The following is a 25,822-nucleotide window of genomic DNA, read 5'->3' on the forward strand; positions in this document are numbered from 1 at the left end:
TCTTTCCCTAAAGCAAAGCAAGCAAAAAAAAAAAAAAAATCTAAAATTAACTTCAATAGGTATTTCTAAATAGGGTATCTAAACCATAGAAACGTTTGCAAAGGACTAACTCACACACACATACATTATGTTTTCTAATAACGGTTAAGAGAAATAACAGCGAAAGTTTCTTCCTCACAAAAGAATAGATATGCACAGATAACAAATAAAGCCATGCAGGTAGACACTTGGAAATCGGGTTAAATATACAAATAGAAAACCAGTGAGCTTTCCCCACAGGAATCTTAAATGCAAGACAAACACCTTCAGATTTTACTTTATTTGGAAACTATCCAAATTCATTATTTTAATATTTAAAGACTGTGGTACTGTAGTAGACACACATAAATATTATAATATACCTTTAGAAATTAAATATAATAAAATCAACATGACACTGTAAAAACTCATGTACACTTCAAATAGGTCTGAGTTCTGGGCGCTCGCACCCATCAGATCTCCCCCTGGAAATGGGTGAACCTCGCAGGGAGACCATCCACAGGGTACGCGGTGGGACTGGTTTTCATTGTAGGAGGTCCATTTAGAAGCTGCCAGTCACAATGCCTAGCCAGCTCCACTGTAAATATTTTGAGAAGCATTTTTGCAAACTCCTTCCCTACACAGCTCCTCAGCCCTCCTCCAAATGGAATGAAGCTGAACCTGGATGCGTCCTCCGGGTGAGGCTGCAGAAATCGGTCAGGATTAAATTCGTCCTTGTTGGTGAAGATGTCTGCCACGTCGTGAGTATCACAGATACTGTAGATAACATTCCAGCCCTTGGGAATCTGGTAGCCCTGCAAAAGATGATGAAGGCCCCAGGGCTGACAAACTGGAATCTAACTTTCAACAACAAAAAAGCCGTCACTGATAACCGGAGGAATTATGAGTTGAAAAAAAAGAGTGTGAGGAGGGAGACAGGACAGACAGACCTTCAGACTACCGAAACACGTGTCCACCTGGGGCAGGATAATGATATCAAAAGCGTAAGAAATGTAAGTCAATGCACAGAGAAGCCAAGGGGAGATTTAAAACCGCAACAAAAGGAACGGGGTGGGGGGAGCAGGAAGAGAACTTTTAACTTACATTTAATTCAAAAGTCTTAAGAGCAACCCGAAACCCTCCTGGAACTGGGGGATTCAGTCGAAGTGTCTCTTTAATAACACACCCGATGTATTTAAGCTGTTCCAAAGTTTCCATGTCCAACTTGTTGTCTTGATTGCTCTTGCAAAGTAAACCCTATCAAAACAGTCATACAGAGGTGAACGGTTATTTTGTGCTCCAATAAAATCAGCCCAGCAGACGGAAACAGGGCTTAAGTGGCGGCTAGACCCAAAGGGCCCATGATGGGAGAGGGTGAGGGGGAAACTGAGCAGCTAATGACCATTTGCCTCCGCCCCTTGGCCCAAATCCACTATCTATTTACAATTCCAAGAGACTGCTGCTCCCCACTTAGAACCACAAAGCTTCTCCCCCCCAACCCCGCCCCCATCACCACCACCTAGGAGTCCCCATTCATCCCCTTGAACAGACAAATTCAAGAAAGTGGAATCTATCTGAAAAATCTCGAACGTACTGCCAAAAGTGGAGAAGGGGTAGGAATACAAGGATCAAACCCTTCCTGAGTGGGATCGAGGCTCAAAGTTCCTTCCTTTTTATTCACAAAGCTAATTCTCTTTCCCCAGCTGCCCTCCCATCCCTGGGCCCTGCACTTCAAAATATTCGGAGAAGGCGGCACACTTACATATTGGCAAGTTGGCTAGGGAGCAGCTGAATTTCTTAAGCTAATAGGGAACCCCAGTATCCCCCTACCTTACTCTTTAGCTCCTCTCGAACTTTCTGGAGAACATGGGGGTAGAGCCCAAGGTAAGTAATCAGAGATGTGGCCGCACTAGCTGTGGTTTCATGTCCCCCAAAGAGGAGTTCGGTTGAAGACTGCTTTAGTGCCTAAGAATGGAAGAAGACAAGTGTGCATGCAATTTTACACAGCAATTACTTAGAACCAAACTGAAAGTTCTGGAAAGATGAGAAGGGCTAAAAGTTTGCGGACAGAAAGCCAAGGAAAGCTACATTTTTAAAAAAAAAAAAAACCAAATGCATGGTCCTTTTAATTCAGCTAGAGCAGGAAAGCCAGTAAAATCTCACTACACTGGGAATTCTTGAATGAAAGCTTTGGTTGTATTAAAATCGCCCAACATTCTTTATTAACATTTTGCAAATTCCAGCTTTCCCTGTAAAACCGGGTAGGGCTGGGGGACGCTCCCTGTTCCACTGCAGCCTCTGCCACAGCTCTCCTGACCCGGTGTCTCAGCCTTCCGGGTTCCGTCTCCGGTGTCTGGGCGGTCTGCCCACTCTGGAGTCCGGGCGTGCGCTTTGGGCTACCGCGCTTGGAAAGCCGGGGGACCAAATTCCGCACCGCCTCTTCCTGAAGTCGCCCCTCACCTGCATGTCCAGCCTCTCTCCCCTCTCCCACGAGTGCTCGATCAACAGCTGCAGCGCATCTTTGCAGCCGCTACCCGCCTCGGCCGTGCGCAGCCCGCAGATCTTGGCGCGAATGTTCTCCTCTATGCGCGCGTGGATGAGGTTCCGCGCCTTCATGCCCTGAGCGCAGAGAGCGCACTGCAGTGAGCAGACGCCGGGCCCCGCGCCCCCGCGCCCCCAGCGCCTCACCCTGCACGCTCCCTCACCCGGTACAGCCCGCTGAAGGGCACGTCGATGGGCAACGAGAAGAGATTGCGGGTCATTTCCTCGAAGGCCTCCACCAGCTGCTGCTCCGCGTCCCCGCCGCTCGCCAGCCGGGGCTCACAGCCCAGCAGGATGCGCATGGCGATGCGGAACATGAGGCGCTTCACCTGGGGGTAGACCAGGAGGCCGCGCTCGCCGCAGCTCAGCCACTGTTCCAGGCAAGTGCCCACTTCCTCAGCGATCACTGGCACGTAGCACTGGAGCGCCTCGCGGCTGAAGGCCCGCATAATCACCTGAGCTCCGAGGAGGAAGAGTGTTAAAAGCGCCCCCCCTCGCCTTCCGGGATCCCCTTCCAGCCACCCCCACCCCCGCCAGACCCAAGGCGCTTCCCGGCCAAAGTGGCCGTGAGCGGGTCACCTCATGCAGCTAAGGCTCGCCGGGCAGCCATCTCCTTGAACCCCTGCTGCCGACGAGGTCCCCCTGCCTGTCCAGGCACCGCCACCCCCGCCCTCACCTTCTTGCGCTGCTTGTGAGAGGAGTCGTGCAGGTTGGAGAGGCAGCCGGAGCCCAGGATGGTGCGCACCGACGCGGGCCAGTGGACCGACACCAACCGGTGCTCCCCGAGCAAGATGCGCCGCACGTTGTCGGCGCCCATCACCCGCACCGTGGGCCGCCCGAACAGATGCGTCTTGTAGATGAAGCCGTATTTCCTGCGCTTCATCTGCAGGAACTTCCTTCGCTGGGAGAGGAGAGCGGAGGAGAGAGGCGGGCGTGAGGGGGCGCCTCGGAGCGCCTCGCCTCGGGCTAGCCCCGGTCCTAGCCGTACTCACCTCCCTCTCGGGGACGTCTACCCCGGCTTCATGGAAGCCCGGAGCCGACTCGGGCTCCTGGGAATCGTCCCGTCCCGCCCAAGCTCCCTTACCTGTAGCACCATCTGCAGTGTTTCCCCGAAGAAGGGGAAGCCCATGGTTCCGGGGGGCAAAGGGAGGGCGCAGCTGCGGTCGCGGCCGCTCACGCAGTACAGGTCCCAGAGCTTGATCGCGGCCAGGAAGAGCAGCAGCGGTAGCACGAAGGTGCAGAGCGCACTGGCCAGCAGCGCCGGGAGCCCCATGGCGCGCCGCGGCCTCCCACGCCACCTGCTGCCGCCGCCAGCGCTCCCAACCCCGCCGCGCACCCGCTTTATAGGCGGCCCAGGGTGCTGCCCACGTTAGCTTGGTCAGACAAATTAGTTCACCTAAAGTTCATCTTTAATTGCGGATTGGGCCCCTGGCTCCTCCCCCCGCAAGGCGCTGCCCAAAATCTTTAACCGTTTGTTCCACGCCGAGGCAGAGGCGGCACGGTGGCGGCTTCCCTCGGAGCGCGCCTCCTGGGGTGCGGGGCTAGGAGTAGCCTGCCTCCCCCTTACAAGGTGTGCGGAGCTCCGAGAAGGCGGCAGAGGCCCACCTGGGCTCCTGGGAGCGGGAAACTCCAAGCCCTGGACTTCCAGGCAGTCTCTTTGGAATCCCGCGCCCCCCCCCCCCCACCCCGCCAGGTCCGACGGGCGGTCCCAGGCCAGAGCTGCCTTCAATGGCTTTCCATTCTCAGGCGCCGCGTGGGCTCCCTTCCACCTGCTGGGGAAGCAAAGGGAAGTGCATTCAGGAACCGACTAGCTGCCAGATCCCACACTGGGGAAACTGAGGTCCAGAACGCAGAGCAAAACGCAAACCTCCCGATTCTCCCGAAGATCCCGCAGAAGAATCCAGGGCCACGACCTAAGCGAGAGTCGGAGGGGAGTCAGACCTGATCCACGGATCATGGATCCTAGCTCCCCAAACCCCTCATGGAGGCTAGCACTCATGAAGTCCTGGAAGGTCCGACTTAAGGGTACAAGAGAGCTTCCAAGTCCCTCAGGTCTCCAGGTACAACCTTGCACAAGTCTGAGCCCCGACTCTGACGCCCCAGTGGGAGACCGCGGGGGCAATTCATCCACCGCGAGGCAGCCAGCGCTCCGCGAACCCGCCGCTGGCGTCCGGATTCCGAGGGCCCTGGGAGTCACAGCCCCAGCTAGGCAGAAGGGAAGAGGATCCTTAGACCTGGGCTGATAAGGTGACAGAGATAGACGAAGGAAAGCCTGGGAGTCTGTACTTCGGGATCGGCTCCATCTCTACTTGCATGACCTTGAGCAAGTCACCACACATCCTTGCGCCTGTTTCCTTCTTCTTAATATGAAGGCGGTAATTCCCCGATCTGTCTACACCCCGGGGCAGTTGAGAGTTTGCAACTAGGGACCCTTAGCTGCAAATACTTTTCCCGGCAACGCGCGCGCTAGGTTACTTCACCCGGATGACCTGGACTCGGGGCCCACGAACCTTCCTCCGCTCTCCCAGCTCCCGCCCACAGAAGCCACCCAGGTGAGCGGGGTGCTCGACCCTCAACCCAGGCCTCTGCCGGCCCCTAATGGGAGTGTTGAGGGAATCCGTCCTTCTGGCCTTCGTCCAACTGCAGTCAGCTGCTACTGCAGCCAATGCGGGGAGCTCGGACACTGCGGAAAGTGCACGTGCGCACCCCACTTCCCACCTGGCCGGCCCACAGGCATCCCTGGTTTCAGGGCTGAACGCACCAGCAGCGCCGAAAACGAAACATAAACTCGGGCTCTTGCAGGAGCACGCCGCACGCCTTGGAAGGCGTCCCTTGGAAATGGAAAACTCTTTGATCCTAAGAGCTGTTAAATACGTGGCCCTCCCACAATGGTCCCCAAAGCCGGCGGGAGTGGAAAATGTCTGTGGAGTGGTAGGGACCGCACGGGCCCGCAACGTTCCCAGCCGGAGTCGCCATAGGGCTTGTTGGACTCGGGCGTTTCAGAGGCTCTAGGGAAGGGTCTCTCCCGCTGTCATGCCTTCGCACGATTTGGCGACTGTAAACGGTGCCGGCCAACTTCTGGCACCGGCGGGAACGCGGCGAGACTCGCCAGAAGTAATTCTCAGAAATTCTGGGCCCGCCCCTTTCGAGACCGTGTTCGGGCCGGTGAGCAAAACCGGCCAGCGGGGGCGTGACCTGGGGCCCATTCCCAATCCTCTGCCCTGACCTGCCTGTGACCCCTGCAGGCCGGACCGTGACATCCGAGTGAACTCTGCAGGGCCACCTCGCCAAGTTCAGCGCGCGCCGGGTCACGAGATGAGTGGGGCCTGCGTTCTGGAAATTGCCGCGGGAGGGGGAGAATTTTAATAAATCTGCCCATCGAGACCCGCGGGGGCGTCGGGCAGGAAAGGATTAAATGTGAGAGTGAAGATCATTAAAGAACATCTTGAATGGAGGAAGGGGGTCAATAAATTATCAGCCCGATAAGAACTTCCATTAGAAAACTTGCGAAGCTTTCTTGGGTGGTGGTGGGCGGGGAGGAGGATTGGTTCACTGGAAAACAAAATATTTCCAAGATGTTTACAAAACAGCCTCCTTGTTGCTAAGGGTTGGGGGTGGACAGTAGTTTTTTTTTGCTGAAGGAGGGGAGTGAGGACCCAGAGGTAGACCGGAGTCAGGTGAGCTCTGGCCGCTGAAGGACCCAGCCTCCACCTTTCCCCCTCAACCCCTTCCTACCTCCTGAGCACTCATTCCTGTCTGGGGGTGCAGGGTTTTGTACCTGCTGTTTCCTCGGCTTGGGGAGCTCCTTTCCCAGGTCACCGGTGGCTGGTTCCTTCCCAAGTTGAATGTCACCTCCTCACAGAAGTCTTCCCTTCCCACCCTGCAGAGCTTAGCCCCAGGTACTGTGTCTTACAGACCTGTTTTATTCTGTGGAGAGCACTTAGCACCAGCCCCAATTCTGGTGCTCTGCTGGTTTATTGTCTACCTCCTTCATGAGCATATGCGGTCCAGGAGGGCAAGAACCAGAATGCTCCTTCGTAGGAGAATCTGGAGGTACCACAACAGGAGTTCAGGTGTTCCCTGAAATTACTGAACAGGATATTATCAATGGGAAATTGGAGCTGCCCCTACAGGAGCCTATAGTGAGTACAGATCCTAAAACAGGTAAACCAAGTTTCTTGGAACCACCTACACCTGAAACCTCCTCCCCATATTTGTCTTCTCTCCCCCTATCAGAATCAACCCCCAGTCCTGGTCCTCCTGCCCCCTCTCCCTGATGGGAGCTTCTCAGCCCGGATGTGGTCTCTGCAGCTTCAGGAGCGCCCTGAGGGCAGGCCCCAATTCTGCCACTTTTGTTGGCTCCAGTGCCTGCCGAGCCCGTGGCCTGGCGCCCGGTCTGCGATCAGCAGTGGGTGATGAATTGCCCTGGATGGGGGTTATGGCGGTGTCAGCCGAGCTCGGAAGGGCCCGCTGAGCTCTTGAGCTACCGACCGTGCCTGTGCCTGCTGCTTCCCCCTTTCCTCTGGCCCCGGGGATCCACCTTAAGCATAAGGTCAGGAGGGCACCAGCTTCCTTCTGGTTCACTAAGGGGTCAGCTCGGGGCCTGGGCGGCAACTTCCCTCACTCACCCATCATGTCCAGCTGCCCTGGACTGTCTGAAGATGGGTGGCAGCTTGCACTGGGCTGATGGGAATGGTGACACTTGGAGGCTCTCGGCTTTGATTTAAACACTGGAGGAAACCTCTGTGTTGGAGTCCTTAAGCCAACCTCGCGATCACTATGAAAGGACAAAGGGCTGAGCCCTACCTAGTGGCCACAGGCCCAGAGGCTGGAGCAGGGAGTAAGCGATGAGGTGGAGGAGAGCACAGGCCAAGGAGTCCAGGAGCCCGTTGCTAGCTCCTCCGGGAAGTCTTCTGCCTGTTTCTCCTAAGCAAAAGAGGAGGTGGAGCTACAGGGATAATCCTTAGCCCAGCTCTTGGGCTATGCTCAGGAGGAAAGCTCTGGCTACTCTTGTGGGGGGGGGGAAGGGGGGTCTTTCGTGGGTATCTTCCAACCCCTACCCCACACCTTCCCACCAGGGAGCAGCTGCTCAGCTAAGCCCTAGCCTCCTCACTCAACTGCTGCCAGGAAACCTCTTGGCTGGCCTTCCTGTTTGGGGTAGAAATATCTCAAACCTCTCTGATTATGTCTCAACCTCCCATAAAAATAATCCAACCTTAGAGACACCTCTATGTGCCTATTCCCCCCCTGTATATATGGGAAGATTAAGCCCGTTCTTGAAGTAGGAATTTTTCTTTTAAGAAGTCGCCAGCAGAACAATGATGTTGAGCCATTTAGAGCCCTGGAAGCGCCCACAGTTCTGAGTTTCCGCCGAGACTGAGACCGGTAGAGTGGCCTCGGCGCACCAAGCCGAGGTCAGCTGCCTGAGGGCCTTCCGCTGGGCGCCTTCTCGGTGTGTCTTACTATGGCCCAAAGCCAGGCCGGAGATGCGCTTCCTCCCAAGGGTCGCAGGTCCAGCCGCATTTGCTGGGTCTCTGGCACCGTCCAATCCTGCCCTAGCAATCCGCCCCGCCGCCCCAAGATCCAGGCAACCCCCCCGGGCGTGGCGCCGGAAGGCGAGGCCCCGCATCTCCTAGTGAAGATCTGTTCCCTTCATCCCTGCTTGGAGATCCGGGGAAAGGCTTAAGAGGCTAGGCTCACGACCTTTCCTTCCTCAGGGCGCAGAGCGCAGGGGGCACCTTGCCGCCGGCCTGAGCCCTTCTCCGGGGCGCCGTGGCTCCGGCTCGCGCTCCTCCTCCCTCGAAGTCTGGCACAGAGCTGCATTTGGTGACCGTTTGTTGAACGAGGGAGCGAGCGCCCGACCCGGCACTGAGAAACCGCAGATGGGCGGCGCTGACAGCGCGTCGCTGCCCCGGGCCAAGTCCCGAAGCGCAGCGGCTCAGAGGCGTAGCCCATCTCGCGCTGCCGAAGGCGCGAGCGGGTGGAAAAAGAGCCGCAGCCCGTCCGCCGGGTGCACGACGGGCACGGTCTGCATGGCGGGGAAGGCAGGCGTGGCCAGTTCCCAGCGCGCCGTGCGCACCAGCTCCACCGCCAGCAGCTGGAGCACCGCCTGTGCCAGCTCCTGGCCGAGACAGCTGCGCGCTCCGCCGCCGAAGGGGACGTAATGGAAGCGGCGGGAGGCGCCCCGCGCATCCTCGCCCGCCGCGCCGAAGCGCTCGGGGTCGAAGCCCTCAGGCGGGCTGCGGTACACCGCGGCCGTCTCGTGCGTGTCCCGGATGCTATACATCACGCTCCAGCCCTTGGGGATCTGGTAGCCCTGTGGGGAAGTGAGGAGACCCGCCTGACTACGAGGCGCTTGGAATCGGGTCCTGAACCCACCCTCCGCCCCGGGGGCCTGCAGTAACGCACGTCTAAGCCGCAAGCTAGGAGAACGCTCTGCGTTCCAATTTCAGCTCCTTCTCCGGTGAGCTGTGTGACCTAAGGCTGGATACTCAAGCTCTCTGACCCTGTTTCTTAACTGATAAAATAAGAACAAAAACGCCCGTTTTGTTAATAACGGTCTGGCATATGTATTAAGGATCACTAAATGTGATCTATTGGTGCTTATGTTTCAGTGTTTTGTTTTTGTCTTTTTTTCCTTCTGACATTAGGTCAAGAGACCTAAGTTCTAGTTTTGCACCTACCCTCTGCCTGGGTGGGAGCAACACAAAGGACCCTCATTGCTCTACGGTCAGCCCAAGAATAAAGCTCTTCTTTGCAGTGAACTGAAAACTGACTAACAGTACCACCCCCAATCCATTACCTGCACAATATTTAGGTCTGGTAGCCACACTTCAAGAAGATGCACATGGCAATTAAACCCAGGCATCCTTAAAATGTTGGAAGGCAACTCTCATGTTTCCTCTACCCACCTCCAGGTTTTTCAACTATTCTACTTTTGGATGTGTCTTCCAACCCCCCCCCCCCCCATCCTGCTTCCCTAGCCTGAACAAGGAGCATGCGCGCTCGCTCGCTCTCTCTCACCTCTCTAGACCTCAGTGTTCCTACTGTAAACTGGAGGATGGCTCCCCTCTACTCCCCCTGGTGGACCTGTGCTCCCCTTCCTCTGTTTCCCTTAGAATGTAGAATGAAGTATGAATTCCAAGAGGCAGCATCCAAGACACTTCTAAACACCTCACTAATCCACCCACCTTTGTCTGGATGGTCTCCTCTCTGCTGGTGTGCTGTCCCCATCCTGACCCTTCACTGCTCCATGTCAAATGGCAGCCCCTAAAATGTTTTGGGTTATTCAGCATTGAGGAGCACTGTCTTCCTCACACCAGTTTGGGATGAAGCTATTGGTCCTGGCCTCCTTTCTCTCCACCATGAACTCCTCCAGGGCAGAATGCCAGTCGCTATGGTGCACTGGACCCCTGGTATGCAACGCACCACGGAGGTTCGTTCAGTGTTTAAAGTAAGGCTCAGGGAAGGAGGTGCCCAATCTCTGCCTGCAGTGACAGCCACTCAGGCAAACACCCTCAGTTTGGCAAACGAGGGCTCCACTGTCTGATGCTGCCACTGTGTCTCACAGCCCTGGCGCACCACCTGACTGACGTGTCAGAGCTGGAAGGGACCAAGGCCACTTCCTGCTAGAGGGTAAACTGAGACCCAGAGTGAAGAGGGAATTGGCCAAGGTCTTATAGAGATGGAGCCAGGCTGGGGTAACAATGAGCTCGTGAGGGAGTAGGCGAGTGGGGTACGGGACACAGTGGGGGGCTCTCCTTGTTCCCCACTCACACTGGCTAAGGAGGGGGTGTTGCGTGGAGAAAAGTATGTTTTTATTCTAAAACAGCTCTAGGGTGCTTGGGTGGCTCAGTCGGTTAAGCGGCTGCCTCCCGCTCAGGTCATGATCCCGGAGCCCCCGGGACCGAGCCCCGCCTCGGGTTCCCTGCTCAGCAGGGAGTCTGCTTCTCCCTCTGCCCCTCACTCCGCTCGTGCTCTCTCAATCGGATAAATAAAACTCAGTTCTAACTGAATTGGCTGGCCCTCACCGCTGCCGAAAGCCTCTTCCTAGCCTTGTTGGTTCGCCAGGCGCCGGGCTTCGCGCCCCTCAACCGTGGATCCGGGGGAATGGGACCGAGCTCGGCCCGTTTCCTGGGCGGAAAGCGAAGGCTCGGAAGGGAAGAGGCGGCCTCGCGGTCCTAATCCCCCGGCCCCGCCCGCCCTGCCCCGCGCCAGGTGGCCGGGGGCGGGGGGCGGGGCGGGCGCGCGCACTTACGTCGAGCTCGAAGGTGCGCAGCGCCGTGCGGTAGCCCCCGGACACCGGCGGCAGGAGGCGCAGCACCTCCTTGACCACGCAGTCGATGTAGCGCAGACGGCCCAGCGCCGCCAGGCTGAGGTCGGGCTCGCAGCCGCAGTCGGGCCGGGGCCCCGCGCCGCCCCCCGCGGCCCCCGCCGCGCAGCCGCACGCGCGCCCCAGTCCCTGCGCCGCCAGCTCCTGCCGGATCTTGGCGACGGCCGCCGGGTGCTGCAGGAGCAGCAGGACGAGGGACGTGCTGGCGCTGGCCGTGGTGAGGAAGGCGGCGAAGAGGAGCTCCACAGCCGTCTCCTGCAAGACAGCCGGGACGGCGCTGAGTCTGTGGCCGCGGGCCCTGGCCGCAAGGCCTCGCCGCCCCAGGGCTGGGAAGCCAAGGGCCCAGATTTACCGTGGCGCGAAAGCCAGAGTGGCGGCTCCGAGCGCGAGCCCGGAGTCGATCGAATCCCAAGTCGGCCGCTAGAGAAAGGCCCAGACAGCAACGACCGAAACCAGGATCTTTGGAAGGGCTTCCAGAGACAAGGCTGGGAGCTTACTCAGTGTGCTGTTCTTTGTGCTTGAAGTGTATTAACTCCTTCGATTCTCATCCCAACTCTGCGAGGCACAATTACTGCCCTTGTTTTTACAGGGGCGGTGTAGTCCAGTGCTGTTAACCACTTGGTGATGCTGCCTGCAACCCCTGCGGGGCGTCCTGACCGCGAACTGGAATGGGGGTGGGACGAGGAAGGCACCCGCAGCAGCGGCGCCAGCCTCCACGCAAAGGCGGCATCACGGCTTCCTCCTCCCACTTAGTGGAGTGGTCCAGTGGGTGACGACCTCTTCCCAGTCTGCACTGACCAAGGACAGAGGAGGGCCCTGGTGGCTTCATCCTCCAAGCCCTAGCCCTCACCCTCACTGCCTCGCTCTGCCCTCCCAGCTCCTGGTGGCACCTACAGTTTGTGTTTATACATTGATTTGTGTGATCATAGGATGAATGTGTACCCCTCCCCTCCGGCACAAGGACAGGGGCTGTGTTTTGCTCAGAGCTATCTATCTCCTCAGTCCCAGCAAAGAACCTGACACCAAAGAGATACATCATAATGTCTCTGGAATGAAACCCGGTCCAAGTACAACTGCCTGTGCTGGACAACATGGGAGCCGAAAGGTCCTTCAGGACTAGGCCTCATCTGCCTGGCCTGCCCCGGAGGTGCAGACCAGAACTGAAGATTCCTGACCTGGAGAGCGTTGTCATCCCCTCCCCAGCCCTGTCAAGCACTCCCCTTCACAGCAGAGAACTGTTCCCATCCAGGGGCTCTCCCAGGACTCATGAGCCCACTGTTCATCTATCTACTTCTAACCCCCTGGATTCTTCCAGATCGTATAACCACCCAGAAGTCAGGGTAAAGATTATTAGCCCCATAATGAAAAGAAGAAACTAAGGCTGAGCCCTACCATTCATGGCTCTTGGAAAGTGGGACATTAAGGTCCAGAGAATGACTGGGAGTTCCTTTTGGAAGGGTTGAGGTGTTTCCATTTCTAACCTTCCCATGCACCCCCAGGCTCTCCATTCCTTTTTGGGTTCTCCAGCAGGTCCTGGGAGCCATTCCAAAGCCATTCTCTTTTCCTCCACTGCCTGTGCTCTACATATAAATGGGGAGGAGCTCTAATTCTCAGGGGAGACCTCGAAGTGGCAAAATAGAGGTTAAAGGTGCCAGGTGACAAAGTGCCTCATGGAAGGAGAGTGTCAATTTGGGGAAGAAGAGGGAACTTCAAGGAGGATGTGGAGCTTGACCCAGAGCCCTTAGGGTTTGTAGGGAAAAGGAGCAGAGAGGGCCTCATAGACAGGGGGGACAGCAGAGGCAAAGGCATGGAGTGACAAGAAGGGGGTGGGGAAAGTAGCACTGTTTGTGACCAGAACCTGTAAGCAAGGGCCTGGGATTCATGCCTTCCACACTCTTACAGAGAGGGATGGTGACTGGCCCAAGGCCACAGAGCTGGTGTGTAGGGCTGAGCTATGACTGGAACCCACATCTCCTCCCCCCGCCCCCCCCCTCCCACCGCCCCAGGAGTGCCTGTGGCTTCAAGTGGGGCCAAACAGAACCCTGCTGGGGGCAGGATGCAGGGTGTGTTTGGAGACCTGCTAGGAACGTAAAAGGAGTTGAACTTTCCCATACCTACCTTCAGCTCCTGCACTGAGAGCTCCTGGCCGAGCTCCCTCGTGCTGCGGATAATCATGTCGAGGGCGTCACCTGGCTCTGCAGCCTTGTCTTCACGAAGCTTCTCTGCAATAGCATCCTCCAGGTGCCGATGCAGCTGATCTCGTGCCCGGATGCCCTGATGCATGGGGAGAGAAGGCAGATGGGGCAGGAAGGCCGAGGGGGCCAGGCCTGTATACCTGTGCCCCAGATCTTCCTGGGACTGTCCTGGCTCTGAGATCCAGGTGTCAAGCTTCTCAACTTAGCTCCATGTGTGGCACATAGTAGGGGCTCACTGAATGCTCAAGAACTTATCCACTATCTTTACACATAAGTCTCTCTTGATTATCACGTTCCACCTTGGAAGCAAGGCAAGCAGTTACTGTCATCCTCAGAAGAGGAACCTGAGGCTCAGAGGGGTCAAGCAATTGCCCAGTCATACAGCTCTCAGCGCCTAGGCCTGGCACAGAGCCTAGTCAGGTGGAATCAGCCCATTGCCCTTTCCCTGCACTAGACTCAGGCAGGGGCAGTGGGCACCAGTGGAGAGAGGAAAGCACACTTTGATGCATCCAGAAAAGCTCTGGCTTAGAGACCACTACCAGATGTTCTAAGCATTAGCCTCTGTAAGCTGGTAGGCAAGAGGGTAGAAGTTCAGCGAGCAAGCATAGCCAAAGCATCTGAGCACTTGGGTTTTGAGACCATAGGAGATCAGGCTCGAATCCTGCCTCTGCCCCTATGAGCTGTGTGATCTTGGGTAAGTCACTTAACCTCTCTGAGCTTCAGGTTCTTCACCAATAAAAGAAGAACACTTTGCAGGCTGAGAGGATTAACTCAGAAAATGTATTCAAGGCGATCAGCCTCAGGCATGCACCTTCATACATAACTAGTATTTTTATTCAGGTGAGGAAAACCAAGGCATCGGTACAGTGAGAAGCCCCAGCTCACGGAAAAAGAAAAGTCAAATGCAGCCTCCTAGTTGCCCGGCCCATTGCTCTGAAGTCTGAAGAAGCAGCGGTTCTCTGATCCGGAACTAGTGGGCCCGGAGCCACCGACGCGGAGCCGGGCGAGGAGCCGGCACCCACTCCTCTCCAACCCAGGCTAGGCCGGGGGAATGTCTGCGGCGCCTGTGCTCCCATCGGTTCCGCAGCCACCCGGGCTTCCAAAGAGGCGCCGGAGGCCAGGCCAAGGGGCACCGCTCTGGGGTTGGAGCTGGGCTGATTGGTTGGGCGGCCGCCACCGAGACCCAAAGTCGGGAAGCCAGCTACTGGTGGGTCTGGAGCGCATCCCGGAAGGCGCGGCCCAGAGATCTGCGCCCCCACCCCCACCCTGGGTCACACAGCGAATAAAGACAGGTCAGCCCCGACGCCCACCGCCCCACCATGCCACCTCCCCACCCTGGACCATGCCTCGGTACCCCCTCGGAGGTGACGCGTGGGGCGCGCCGAGGGAGCCTCGTCTTCGCCTGGAAGACCCGCCCACGCTGGGGATCCCCAAGAGGAAGGTCTGAGGCCAGAGCGGCAGTACCTTGCGCAGGCCGCTGAAGGGAACGTCCAGGGGCAGCGAGAAGAGGTTCTCTACAAACTGCTCGAAGGTCCGGGCCAGCTCCGCGCACTCGACCTCGTCCAGCCGTAGCCCCAGGAGGATGCGCGCAGCCATGCGAAAGGTGAGTGCCTTGGCAGCCTGGTAGACAGCAACTGGCCCTCGGGCCGCGCACCAGGAGCGCACCTCGCGCCGCAGCGCCCCTTGCAGGCGGGGCACGAAGCGCTGCAGAGCCCCACGGCTAAACACACGTGCCAGGACCTGTGGGGAGCCCGCGGGGTCAGCACCGGCCGCGGTCCGTCCGGCTTCCTCTGCAATTCCAGAGGAGCCAGAAGGCCAATTTCGGTCCCTTTCTCCTCTTCAAAGCTGCCCGGACCTAAATGTGCCGGCTTTTGCTCTCGCCATTCCCTCTAGATCTCTGATGTATACAGTCCCTCCCATCCAGCCAGCCAGCCTCCAGATGCCACTTCCTCCAGGAAGTCGTCCCCGGTCCCTCTCCTAGTCTGATTTTTCGCCAGTCTGGTATCAGAATCACACATATAAGATCGGAGGTGAAATGTCCCTAAAGTCCCATTTCTGGCTTTATAAATCAAAGCGGAAAAAGGTAAGGGACTGGCCCAAAGCGATCACTGGTTAGCCAGGGGTCTCTGCCAGCTTCCAAGTGTGCCCCTAAAACCTAGCCCCAGCCTGGACCGCATGTCTGACGTCCCAATGGCCCCTTCTTCGGTTTCAGCTCACCTTTCGCCGCTGCCGGTGCGGCTCACCAACTGCGCCAAGCAGTGAGTGCGAGCCCAGCAGGATGTGCGCGCTCTGCGGCCACTGGCTGCGCACCAGGCGGTGCTCGCCCAGCAGGATTGTGCGCACGTTCTCGGCGCCGCTCACGCGGATCACCGGCCGGCCCAGCAGGTGCGTCTTGAAGACTGTCCCGTAGCGCTCCCGGCGGGAGCTGTGGAAGCGGGAGCCCTGCGAGCGAGGCGGAGCGAGGCTGGGGCCGCTGGACCTCGGCTGGGGGTCTGGCCCAAGGCCTCCCAACCGCCCCTTGCTAACAACTCCCTGCTCCAGGCCGGCGCGTGGCTGTACAAAACCGAGGCTCAGATGTGCCTCGCGACTATCCTAGGGAAATGTAGTTGCTCCTGTTCCCATTGGTGAGATGAGGAGGCTGAGGCTCAGAATGGGGACGTGAGAGCCCCAGGCCTCACGGCTGAGAAGTGCCCCTGATTCCTGCTTCTGTGCTTGCAGGGTATTGGGCGAATGCTTCTCCGAACCCCTCTGTTCACCCTGGCGTGTGTCGGGCCGTGTTTAAGTTGCGCTGGGGAGAAACTCCGGCAACATACGACCCCTTCAAGGGAGCCGCTGAGCAAAGACGAGGGCTGTGTATGCTCTCTGGGCCCCTGGGCGACAGGATGTGGCCGACTAGGCACCCTGGGAACACCGTGAGCGAGGAGGGTCCAGTGGGAGGGAAGAAGGGGCCGTGTTGGGGTGCGAGCACGGCGGGGTGCGACCTACTCACCTGAACTAACCAGTGCAGCGTTTCGCCGAAGAAGGGCCAGCCCATGGAGCCCTTGGGCAGGGGCAGGGCGGACGCCCGGTCCCGGCTCAGCGTCCAGCGGAGCGTCCAGAGATGCTGGGCCAGGCTGAGCAGCAGGCCGGCGCCCAGGAGAGCGGTGCCCGCTGCTCCCAGCACTGACAGGCAGCTCAGCCCCCAGGGGAGCATGGCGAGTCTGCGGGGATCTGGCGGCTCGCAGCGCCCGGGGCGCGAGAGCTGAGGGGCTGGGAGCGCGCAGTGCTCACCTGCTCCGTCCAGAAAGGGCCTGGGACTTGCGGGCACAAACCGAGATTTACAATCTCGGAAAAGGACTTCGCTCTAGAAGCAGACTGGTAGTAGAAGGCGGCAGTGACCACACGCCTTGAGGGAACGTGCCTTCCTCTAGTCCGACGGCTTCTGGGCCCCAATGCCAGTCCCTCGCTGGGGTGCCGGCTGCCTCGGGATTGCTCCCGCCCGGCATCCGCCGGTCCCTCCCACCTCCTCCCCGGGTCAGCACTCCTTCGATAGAAGCAGCAAAGGAGAGCAAACAGAGGAGCAACTCACCGGTGTTGCCAACGTAGGCTGCGATCACCGGGGCTGCAGACCCCCGCCCCACCTCCCTCCCTCCTCGGCCCACCCAGGGCACATTTATATAGATGTTGGCTCCCTCCCTAGGGACCGATCCCGATTCACACGACGTGACGCGACCATGCATATTTAAAGCGCTCGGAGCAGAGTAATGATTGGAGGCGGTGGGCAGCGGCACGCTCACCCGGGGGCTAGGAGTAGGGAGTGGCAGCCGCCGCGGCGCTCCGGCTGGGCTGGGGGCCGCGCCCCGCGCAGATCCTCGGGCGGGGCCTGCAGCTTCCCGCCAGAAGTTCCCGGCTGTACGCCGCCGCTCCGCGGGTGGGCGAACCCCGCGCCCCGGGCTGACGCGGGCTCTCCGGCATCCCCGCCCTCGAGGCTGTAGGTGTCCTTCCCCTGTCGGCACTCCAGGGCTGAAGGGCTGGGGTCTGTCCCCTTTGCTTTGTTTCAGGGAAATTGAGGTCTTCGTTGCCCGCCTTGCATTGCAAGCACCTACAAGCAAGACCCGGGGTCGAGATTCCCCGACCTCCCCACACCAACCCCGGTTTCTGATCTACCACTTCAGGACCCCCGCAAAAGACGGTAGTATTGTTGCCCAAAGCTTCACTGAGACACCCTAATCCCAGCAGAAGCTGGTATCTCGGGGCGCCTTTCCGGTCTCTAGTGCTGAATTCACCGTTCCCTTCCCACTCTGAAGGCCACTCCACCCCACCCCGGTCGGTCTACCTGGTTGCTAGTCCGGTTTTTTGTGTCTGGTCCCCTGGGCTCTTGGCGTCCCTGTCCCCTACAATGCAACCCGAGGGTTGGCGGGGAGTGGCAGGAGTGTTATATGTATTAGAGAAGAAAGTGAATCGCACACCATCATAGCTACGAACCCACGGTGCTCTACTCCAAGCAGTACAAAGGCTGCGTCTCTCCGGATCCGGGGACGCCTCAACCAAAGCCAGGGGGACATCCCGAATGCTCTGCAGGGGTGCGTAAGGCGCGCGAGGGGCAGCCACATTCCAGTCTTCAAAAAAGAGCTAGCTGTTCACCGCTCCTCTTCTAACTTCCAGATTTTATTGTGCCTGAAGAATTACCATATTTTCCATGTAGTGTTTTTTAAAACGTGAAGTACTTTAGGACTGAGATGGTCAAGAGAATAAATGCTTATTATCTTTGTTTTGGTGACACTCCTCATTCCGATAACTAGGGAGTAACAGTTCTTCTGAAGGAAGCAGTTGTTTTCAATCAGGAAGCTCTGAAGAGATGCAACAGCGATGCATTTTCAACAACTCGCTCAACCTTTTTAATATTTCATCACAAAATCAAGAAATGTACATAGTTCTTTACACTTATTTTACAAAGTCAAGTGTAAGTTTCTTACAGGCATAAATCCTGAAAATGTAAAAGGAATATTCAGCATAAATACAATGAAAAGAAAGTTGGGATCAGGGTGATACTACCATTTGGACCCAGTAATTTACACAGAAGAAAATGTACACTCATGTTAGATTTTCCAGAGTTCATTTGGTTTGGCTTGTTTCCATACTGAGGAGAGGTACTGAGACCTGCTATTTGAAGAAAGTAACCTGACCCCTGTGGTAACTTCTGTGTGTAGGAACGAATGTACTTAGCACAAGCAGCACCTGAAGTGGTTTATCCCGCTTCATTCCTGTCCTCTTTTAACTTGAACCAAACCAAACCAAGTAAATCCTAGAATGGGGTCAGCTACAAACAATACAGTTAGAAATATTAACCCTGCTAAACAGAAACAACATTGCATCTTTAGGAAAGCCAAACACCTTTTCTTCATATTCAGAACGATTAAATTAAAACACCCAAGCAGAACAAATAATTCACATTCTTACTGAGTTAAATCAAGGTTGATTTCAGGGACCTTTAAAGATTTGCATATTTCCCTCACAGAGTCTGCAGAATTGGGAAATTTAGTCTACTTAAATCATATTCAGATGAAAATAAAAGTTAACAGTTACAAAATGACAGTGAAATACTCCCATATCAGACGTGATTACATTTCAAAACCAGATACTGATGAAAAAACCAGAAAAGTCATTCAAGTCTGAATAGAAAAAAATACTTGTATGCAGAGGCATATAAGGTTTTTCGAATGTATTTACAATCAGTTTCATATACAATTTCTGACCTGATTTATATATTACGTTTTGCCTTTTTTTTTCCGTAAAAGTGAAAAAAAATTGTCACACTTTCCATATATAAAATAGTATCCAATTATTTAAAAATCCATACAAATGATATTTTTGTTTCTTGTTTAATCTCTCATCAGTGTCTTTTTTCTACTGCATTTTTAAATTCTGCAAACAAATTACTGTATCATGACGCTTGTTAGAGATCAATGTTGCATCACAGATTTGGTGTCACTGAGTGCAGTCCAAGTCTATGTGTGCTGGGACATACCATTCACCAAACTTCTCAGCTGTTTCACGACTGTCTCTATCAACTTCTGTTTGTCTCGATCATTCTTCCTGAACTGAGCAAATATATTGTTCTTTTTGCTAGTATCCTTCATCCTAAAAATATATGTGAATGAAGAGGCTTGGTAAAAGGAAATTAAAAGCTATGCTGTCACAAGTAAAATATCTTGGCATGCTCTGAATTACCTCTCGCTAATCCTTATGCTTGAAAAATATACTTAAAAAAATAGGTACTAAGAAAAATACAGAGCAACTACACAAAAAATTAGCAGCTTTATTTTACATTCTATACGAAGTGGAGTTTTTGCATTAGTATGTAAAACTAAAGTATGTTAAATTTGCTAATATCATACTATTTTCTAGTATTGGTCCACAATGTACGGTAAAATACATACCCTCTATGCACTCTGCAAATCACATTCATAGCAAGACAAGGTGAAAGAAAAATAACATTAGAAAATTTAAAGCAGCATTTTTTTTGGGGGGTCCTCAGTAGTGTTTCATGGCATGGTAAAATAAATTTACATTTATTTTAAACAGTTCCTTTTGTCCTCTGAAATCAAATATATCACAGATATTTTGAAATGTAGGAAAATAATATACATTTTTAATTCAAAAATTGAAAATATTAATAGTGATACCTAAAATGAAATATAATTAAGTGAAAAGAAAATCTGCCCCATAATGAGAGGGAAAAGTAACACCTAAACTTCTATTTTTTTTTAATTAGACAAGATGCACTAAAATTTTGTTCACATCAACAGAAACTGCAATCTCATAAAACTACACTAACACAAGGAAAGAAAGAGGCTTATGTTTTGGTCATTAGAATGGACTGAGCTTTTAAGCTCCATTTAGACATTTCTCTTTTGTTGAAAATCTCTAGTTGTTCAATCATCACTAAATCACAAAATGCTAAAATGTTATACAAAAAAGTCTTCAGAATATACTCACTTCTCCAAAAGAATAAGAGCGGTGTTTGGATTCACCCGAAGGTACTTAGAAGCTGGCTGTCCATAATCAGCTAGATAAGTAGACCAATCCCAAACCATAAACAGGTCAAGGAGCTGAGGAAGATAGGGCAAAAATGTTAAACCAACTTTTGACTATTTACCCATAGCTAATACATACAGTATATGCCATTCTTGATCCACTTTACTATGACCTTCTTATAGAAGGAAAAGAATAAGGAATTCATTTTTAAAATTTTATCATTAACTACACTTTATAGCCAAAACAGTACATAGTATCTTTTTACTTTTGAAATTACTAAAATTGTCAGGGGTTGCTTTTCTAACACAATACCTGATTGAATTCTCAAACAACTATAAAATAATGAAAACACTATTAATAGAATTATATTAACACCCGTACCTGATGTATAGAGATTTAATCTTTACACGTTATTCAGTTCATACTCCAATTTAATTAATAAGGGTTGGTGCTACTACCTGTTTGAAGAATTTCAAAGAACTTAAATTGAACCTTTTTTCTTAGAGGTTAAGTATGTTTACCTTTCAGAGAAGCCGTTTGTACCTAGACTTTTCCCAAAGTAATTTAAACCAAAAGCTCAGATAATCTCAATTAAGTGCATTAAACAACCTCTGCTGGGTTCTCCCTGGTGATAGATCCTCAGCAGTATTATGAAATGAGGGCTCAGGACTCAGCCTGTTAACTCTAGGCAATCATTTTGTATAAACAAACAACAACAAAAAGAAGCCCTCTTGTATTCCGTAGTGTTTTAAAATTGACTATTTGCTTCATAATCTCCAGTTAGAATTGTTGTCAAATATGGAAGTAATCTTTTAAAAGCAATGCCGTGCCTAAACCAAAGCACCAAACTCCTTATCCAACTTTAAAACCGTAATCTCCTTTAAGCCATTTAAAACCAACTTCCTATCCCCATTTGAATTGTTTCAGAAAGCTAAATACTTTACTTACTACCTTCCTTCAGTTTTTATATTATTCTTTCTTCTTGTTTTAACTCACTTTATAAGTAAGGGGTGTATTGGTTTTGCTTGCAATTGAAGGAAGCATTTGTATTTACTCATAGGATATGTGAGCCAACCCACAGACTCTGGGAGGGATAAAACTACTGGGGTGATTAAAAACTAAAGAAAGGTTACAAGAAACTAGCTCTTCTTTAGGAAGGTAATGGACTTGTCTGACTCTTTTCCCATCCAATATACAACTATCAGTAGAGACGTTCCCATAAAAGGGTGAAAATTCCATAATGAAAACAGTAACTACTAATACTAAAAGCCACTCTATTTTCTTTTGGACAACATTCTAGGCTATATCAAAAGTTAAGATATTGGTACAGAAACTACACTGAAACAATGTTAAAATAATATACTGTCTGAAAAAGAAAAGTTATTTAAAGTTTAAATTTATTTAAACTTCTGTGTAATTTTTGACTGTTGCTTAGCAACAAGCAACTTTCACAAAGAGGGAAAACGTTCACACACACTGATGGTGAAAATGAAACTTGGCATTACCATCTCTGGAATGTGATTTTATAATACATGTTTAAGAACCCTATAAAAATGGCCCTTCCCTTTGATTCAGTAATCCTGGTTCTAGGAATCGGACCTCAGGAAACAATAATAAAGGTAGAGAATAATGATGTTAATCTCAAAAATGTTTAACTGTGTTATCAAAAAACTAAAGGAAAAAAAAATCCGAAAACAGCCCAAATCTCAATATTAAGAGAATGGTTAAGTAATGAGGTACATCTATCTGTAAGATGAATATCATGCAGTTATTAGAATCGATGTTTACACAAAACTTTAAATATCTTGGTAAGATGTTTGTGATAAATGTTCCTATTAAAATTACAAAAATACCCATCAAAAAAGAATGGGAGAACATTTTCGAGAATGTTAAGAATGGTTGCTATTTGTGTGGTGGGGGTTACGGGTAACTGTTACTGAATTCTTTATTTTCATAATAGTCCATAATGGCCATGTATTAACTCTAGAGTTAGAAATAAGGTTTACATACTTATATATTAAAATAAATTTCAATAATAAATACTCCTCACACAGTTGTTTAAAAAAGCCTCATTTTGAAGGATTCCTCTTTTAGGTGTTTAAGTGTGTGTTTGCACATGTATGTGTGGGCATGCGCACAGTCAGCAGAAAGCAACGACTTAATACACTTGCTGTAATCTCCCTCTCTTTCCAAAAGGCATTAGCAACATGACCTTTGGGATTTGGAAGAGGAAGAGGCCTTAAAATAAGTCTCTTTTCCTCTTGGGCGGATCTACCCCCAGGTGGGAAAGGAGGAGTCCATTTAATGAATTTAAAACCTACACCAACTCCAACAGTGACTACAGAACTGGTTCTCCCACACAACAGCACAAAAACACACTCTCCTAGAAAAAGAAATATTGTGCTTACAATTTTCACATGTGGTCAGATACTCATGTGCAAATCTCTTATCACCAGAAGTTACAGGAACCATACAATTTAACCTGCCTGCCTACATGTAGACAAGTCTTCTCTACATGCTTTTAAACTTACACTAATATTCTATAGAAACACACATTGTATATCATTAACTTGTAGACATCTATGGAAATCTGCATAAGATTGTACATTCACGGTTAAGGAACTCATTGCCATTGTGGAAAAAAGGCCAACGTTCTAGATAAGATTCATTTATTCATTCAAGAAATATTGACTGACCACCTATAATGTGCTAACTACTGTGTCAGGCCAGAGATACAGTACTGAATGAGACAATAGTCCCTGTCCTTCAAGAGTTTACCTTTTCAGTGGGGAAAGTGGGGAGGTGACAGTTAACAAGGAAACAAGTAATGTTTTGATGTTGACATGAAGAAATTATAAAGGAAAAAAGACTACTCACACAATCCTAGAAATTTAAACTACAGTAACACATGAGGAAGCCACAATCAATTTATTTTTAAAATTTTTTAAATTTTTTCTTTTCTTTTATAGTTTCAAGTTTTTATTTAAATTCCAGTTAGTTAACATACAGGGAAGCTCAATCAATTTATTTTATTTATTTTATTTATTTTTTATTTATTTTTATTTATTTATAAGATTTTATTTATTTATTTGAGAGTGAGAGAGCACAAGGGGGGGGGTGAGAAGCAGAGGGAGAGAGAGAAGCAGGCTCCCCGCTGAGCAGGGAGCCCTACCCCAGCTCCATCCCTGGACCCTGAGATCATGACCTGAGCTGAAGGCAGATGCTTACCAACAGAGCCACGCAGGTGCCCCGCTACAATCAATTTAATATTAAGACAGAAGCTGCTGATTTCTGTAGGAGCCAGTGACTGCTTGCTCATTATTCCCAGCCCACGGAATACAACAGCCCAGCTGCTGTAGACTCGAGCACCATTTCTATGTCTGTGCCCTAAAGGATGCACGGATACGGGTGCAGAGGAAACATCAGGCCGGAAGCATACTGCCCTCCTATTCTGATTTCTCATTTCCGTGTGTGTAAGGATTTTTCAAATGCATAATACTGCTTTTAGTAAGTAAATAGAAACAAACTTCCTAAAGCTAGGCAGGCAAATGCACGAAGTGTGTCCAGCAGAGTGTTAGCCACTCAGTAGCCACTGAAGAAATAACTTACTGATTGATGATGCCAGACCGTCCCAATTGTACCCAAGAGCTTTTTCATAGGCTTTTCAGAGTATAAAAAATGAGCACCCTACAGACTTCTTTGGCTTATGTTCACAGCTCTCTGAAAAAGGCCAGTTTTGGCCTGTGGGCAAACTAGGACAAGTGATTGTAGTCAACTGACTTCCCTGGGGCACTGGTAAAGAAAACAGATTCCCTCATGATAAAGACCTGGATATAATGTTAGTAAGAGTTAAATGATCTTCCAAGAGAAAAGCAGCACTAATATTTCTGAATGGTCTACCGGTGTCCCTCATCCATAATTACTACAAGGTCCTGTTTCACTTTTTTAAATTGAAGTATAATTGCCATACAATATCCTATGGGTTTCAGGTACATATCATAGTGATTTGATATCTTTATACATCACAAAATGATCCCCAAGGTAAGTCTAGTTACCATCTGCCACCATACGTAGTTATTGCAATATTACTGACTACATAGCCTATGTTGTACATTACATCCCCATGACTCACTTATTTTACAACTGGAAGTTTGTACCTGTTAATGCCTTTTACTTATTTCACCCACTCCGAAACCACTCCCCACTCTGGTATCCAACAGTTTGTCTCCTGTATCTCTGAGTCTCTGTTTTGATTTGTTTTGTTTTTTAGATTCCACATTATAAGTGAAATCATACAGTATTTGTCTTTCTCTGATTTACTTCACTTAGCATAATACCCTCTAGGTCCATTCATGTTATCACAAATGGGAAGATTTCACTTCTTTTTACGGCTGAGCAACAGTCCATTGTGTATATATACATCTCACAGCTTCTTTACCCATTTATCTACTGACAGACACTTCAGTTACTTCCACATCTTGGTGACTGTAAATTATGCCACAATGAACATATTGGGTGCATATCTCTCTTCACATTGGTGTTTTTGTTTCCTTTGAATAAATACCCAGAACTGGAACGGCTGGATCCACACCCACTGCGGAGCCCGACGTGGGCTCGATCTCACAATCCGAGATCATGACCCAAGCCAACATCAAGAGTCAGATGCTCAACTGACTGAGCCACCCAGATGCCCTGGAATTGCTGGATCTTATGGCAGTTCTATTTTTAATTTTTTGAGGAACCTCCACGCTGCTGTCCATGGTGGCTGAACCAATTTACATTCCTACCAGCAGTGCACAAGGGTTTCCTTTTCTCCACATCCTTGCCAACACTTGTTATTCTTTGTCTTTTTGAGAGTAGCCATTCTCATAGGTGTGAGGTGATATCTCATCGTGATTTTGATTTGCGTTTCCCTGATGATTGAGCATTTTTCCATGTGCCTGTAGGCCGTCTATATATCTTCTTTGGAAAAAATGTCTATTCAAGTCCTTTGCCCATTTTTAAACTGGATTGTTCAGGGGAGGTTTTGATATTCAGTTGTGTAAGTTTTTTTATATATTTTGGATATTAGCCCTTTATCGAATCTATGGTTTGCAAATGTACTCCCCATCAGGCAGGTCGCCTTTTTGTTTTGTTGACGGTCTCCTTTGCTGTGCTTCTCAGTTTGATGCAACCCCACTTTTTCACAGTTTAAAGGACAGTTCTTCTTTTTTCTTTCTTTCTTTCTTTCTTTTTTTTTTTTTGGATTATCAACAGAAGCTTTATTTCTCACTGCTTGGAGAATAATTGTAGGGTACATGGAAAGAGGGAGGGAAGGACGGAGGGACTGTGGGAGAAGGAATCCTGAGAGGAGGAGGGGCTGAATTGGGGAAGATGAGAAGCACGTACAGGGCAAAGAGGCAATTGGACGATAGGAGATACAGAATGGCGGAGGGAGGGAAGTTATAGGGGGCATAAAATTCAGAGTCAGCCATGGGGGGGTGAGTTAAAGTACAGTTCTATTGAAGTAAAAGATGTAACACAAAACTAGCACATTATTCTTGGGTCCTACCTAACGTTATGCCAAGCCAGAATTATGCAATGAGCCCATTTTATAGGCTGCTACTCATGCCTGCTTTGACCAAAAAGCATGATACCTGGTCTTTAGAATAGTTTAAAAAGAACATGCCTGCTCTGGAGCCGGAGTGTGATAGGAAGGGAGGAGGAAACTGGAGTGGTG

The 25,822-nt window shown here is 51.3% G+C and overlaps 3 protein-coding genes across 7 annotated transcripts in view; all 3 read right to left on the reverse strand.

Moving 5' to 3' along the window:
- Positions 1-300: 300 nt before the first annotated feature.
- On the reverse strand, positions 301-3,910 carry CYP26A1 (cytochrome P450 family 26 subfamily A member 1). The gene is made up of 7 exons (XM_045809982.2): positions 3,644-3,910; positions 3,236-3,460; positions 2,724-3,014; positions 2,479-2,637; positions 1,849-1,983; positions 1,123-1,275; positions 301-833 (listed from the first exon to the last, which is right to left on the reverse strand). Exons 1-7 carry the CDS (start codon positions 3,830-3,832, stop codon positions 492-494), a joined length of 1,494 nt encoding a protein of 497 aa, XP_045665938.1. The 5' UTR covers positions 3,833-3,910; the 3' UTR covers positions 301-491.
- Positions 3,911-8,497: 4,587 nt separating this feature from the next.
- CYP26C1 (cytochrome P450 family 26 subfamily C member 1) lies at positions 8,498-16,279 on the reverse strand. Its single transcript, XM_045810075.2, has 6 exons — positions 16,076-16,279; positions 15,304-15,528; positions 14,551-14,826; positions 13,010-13,165; positions 10,817-11,146; positions 8,498-8,875 (listed from the first exon to the last, which is right to left on the reverse strand). Exons 1-6 carry the CDS (start codon positions 16,277-16,279, stop codon positions 8,498-8,500), a joined length of 1,569 nt encoding a protein of 522 aa, XP_045666031.2.
- A 1,656-nt stretch (positions 16,280-17,935) lies between these two features.
- EXOC6 (exocyst complex component 6) overlaps positions 17,936-25,822 on the reverse strand; it is a 225,975-nt gene continuing 218,088 nt past the window's right edge. For all 5 annotated transcript variants that reach the window (XM_045810010.2, XM_045810009.2, XM_087862902.1 and 2 more), the window contains exons 21-22: positions 20,065-20,177; positions 17,936-19,206 (exon numbers count right to left, since the gene is read on the reverse strand). In XM_045810010.2, the coding sequence (XP_045665966.2) occupies positions 19,074-19,206; positions 20,065-20,177 (246 nt within the window). In that variant the 3' untranslated portion in view covers positions 17,936-19,073. The remainder of the gene's footprint in view (positions 19,207-20,064; positions 20,178-25,822) is intronic.

This window comes from Ursus americanus, chromosome 6, assembly GCF_024610735.1.
Source record: "Ursus americanus isolate L20-20 chromosome 6, mUrsAme1.1.p, whole genome shotgun sequence".
In the NCBI taxonomy this organism is placed as follows: Eukaryota; Metazoa; Chordata; class Mammalia; order Carnivora; family Ursidae; genus Ursus; species Ursus americanus.

Bases quoted from the DNA above. Each gene is read 5' to 3' on its own strand.
- CYP26A1 (XM_045809982.2), bottom strand. From the start codon at position 3,832: ATGGGGCTCCCGGCGCTGCTGGCCAGTGCGCTCTGCACCTTCGTGCTA. The intron at 3,461-3,643 runs GTAAGGGAGCTT...CTCCTCTCCCAG, and splicing joins CACTGCAGATGGTGCTACAG to CGAAGGAAGTTCCTGCAGAT. The intron at 3,015-3,235 runs GTGAGGGCGGGG...CTCGGAGCTCAG, and splicing joins CTCACAAGCAGCGCAAGAAG to GTGATTATGCGGGCCTTCAG.
- CYP26C1 (XM_045810075.2), bottom strand. From the start codon at position 16,279: ATGCTCCCCTGGGGGCTGAGCTGCCTGTCAGTGCTGGGAGCAGCGGGC. The intron at 14,827-15,303 runs GTGAGCTGAAAC...GGCTCCCCACAG, and splicing joins CGCACCGGCAGCGGCGAAAG to GTCCTGGCACGTGTGTTTAG. The intron at 13,166-14,550 runs GTACTGCCGCTC...CCCATGCATCAG, and splicing joins CCTTCAGCGGCCTGCGCAAG to GGCATCCGGGCACGAGATCA.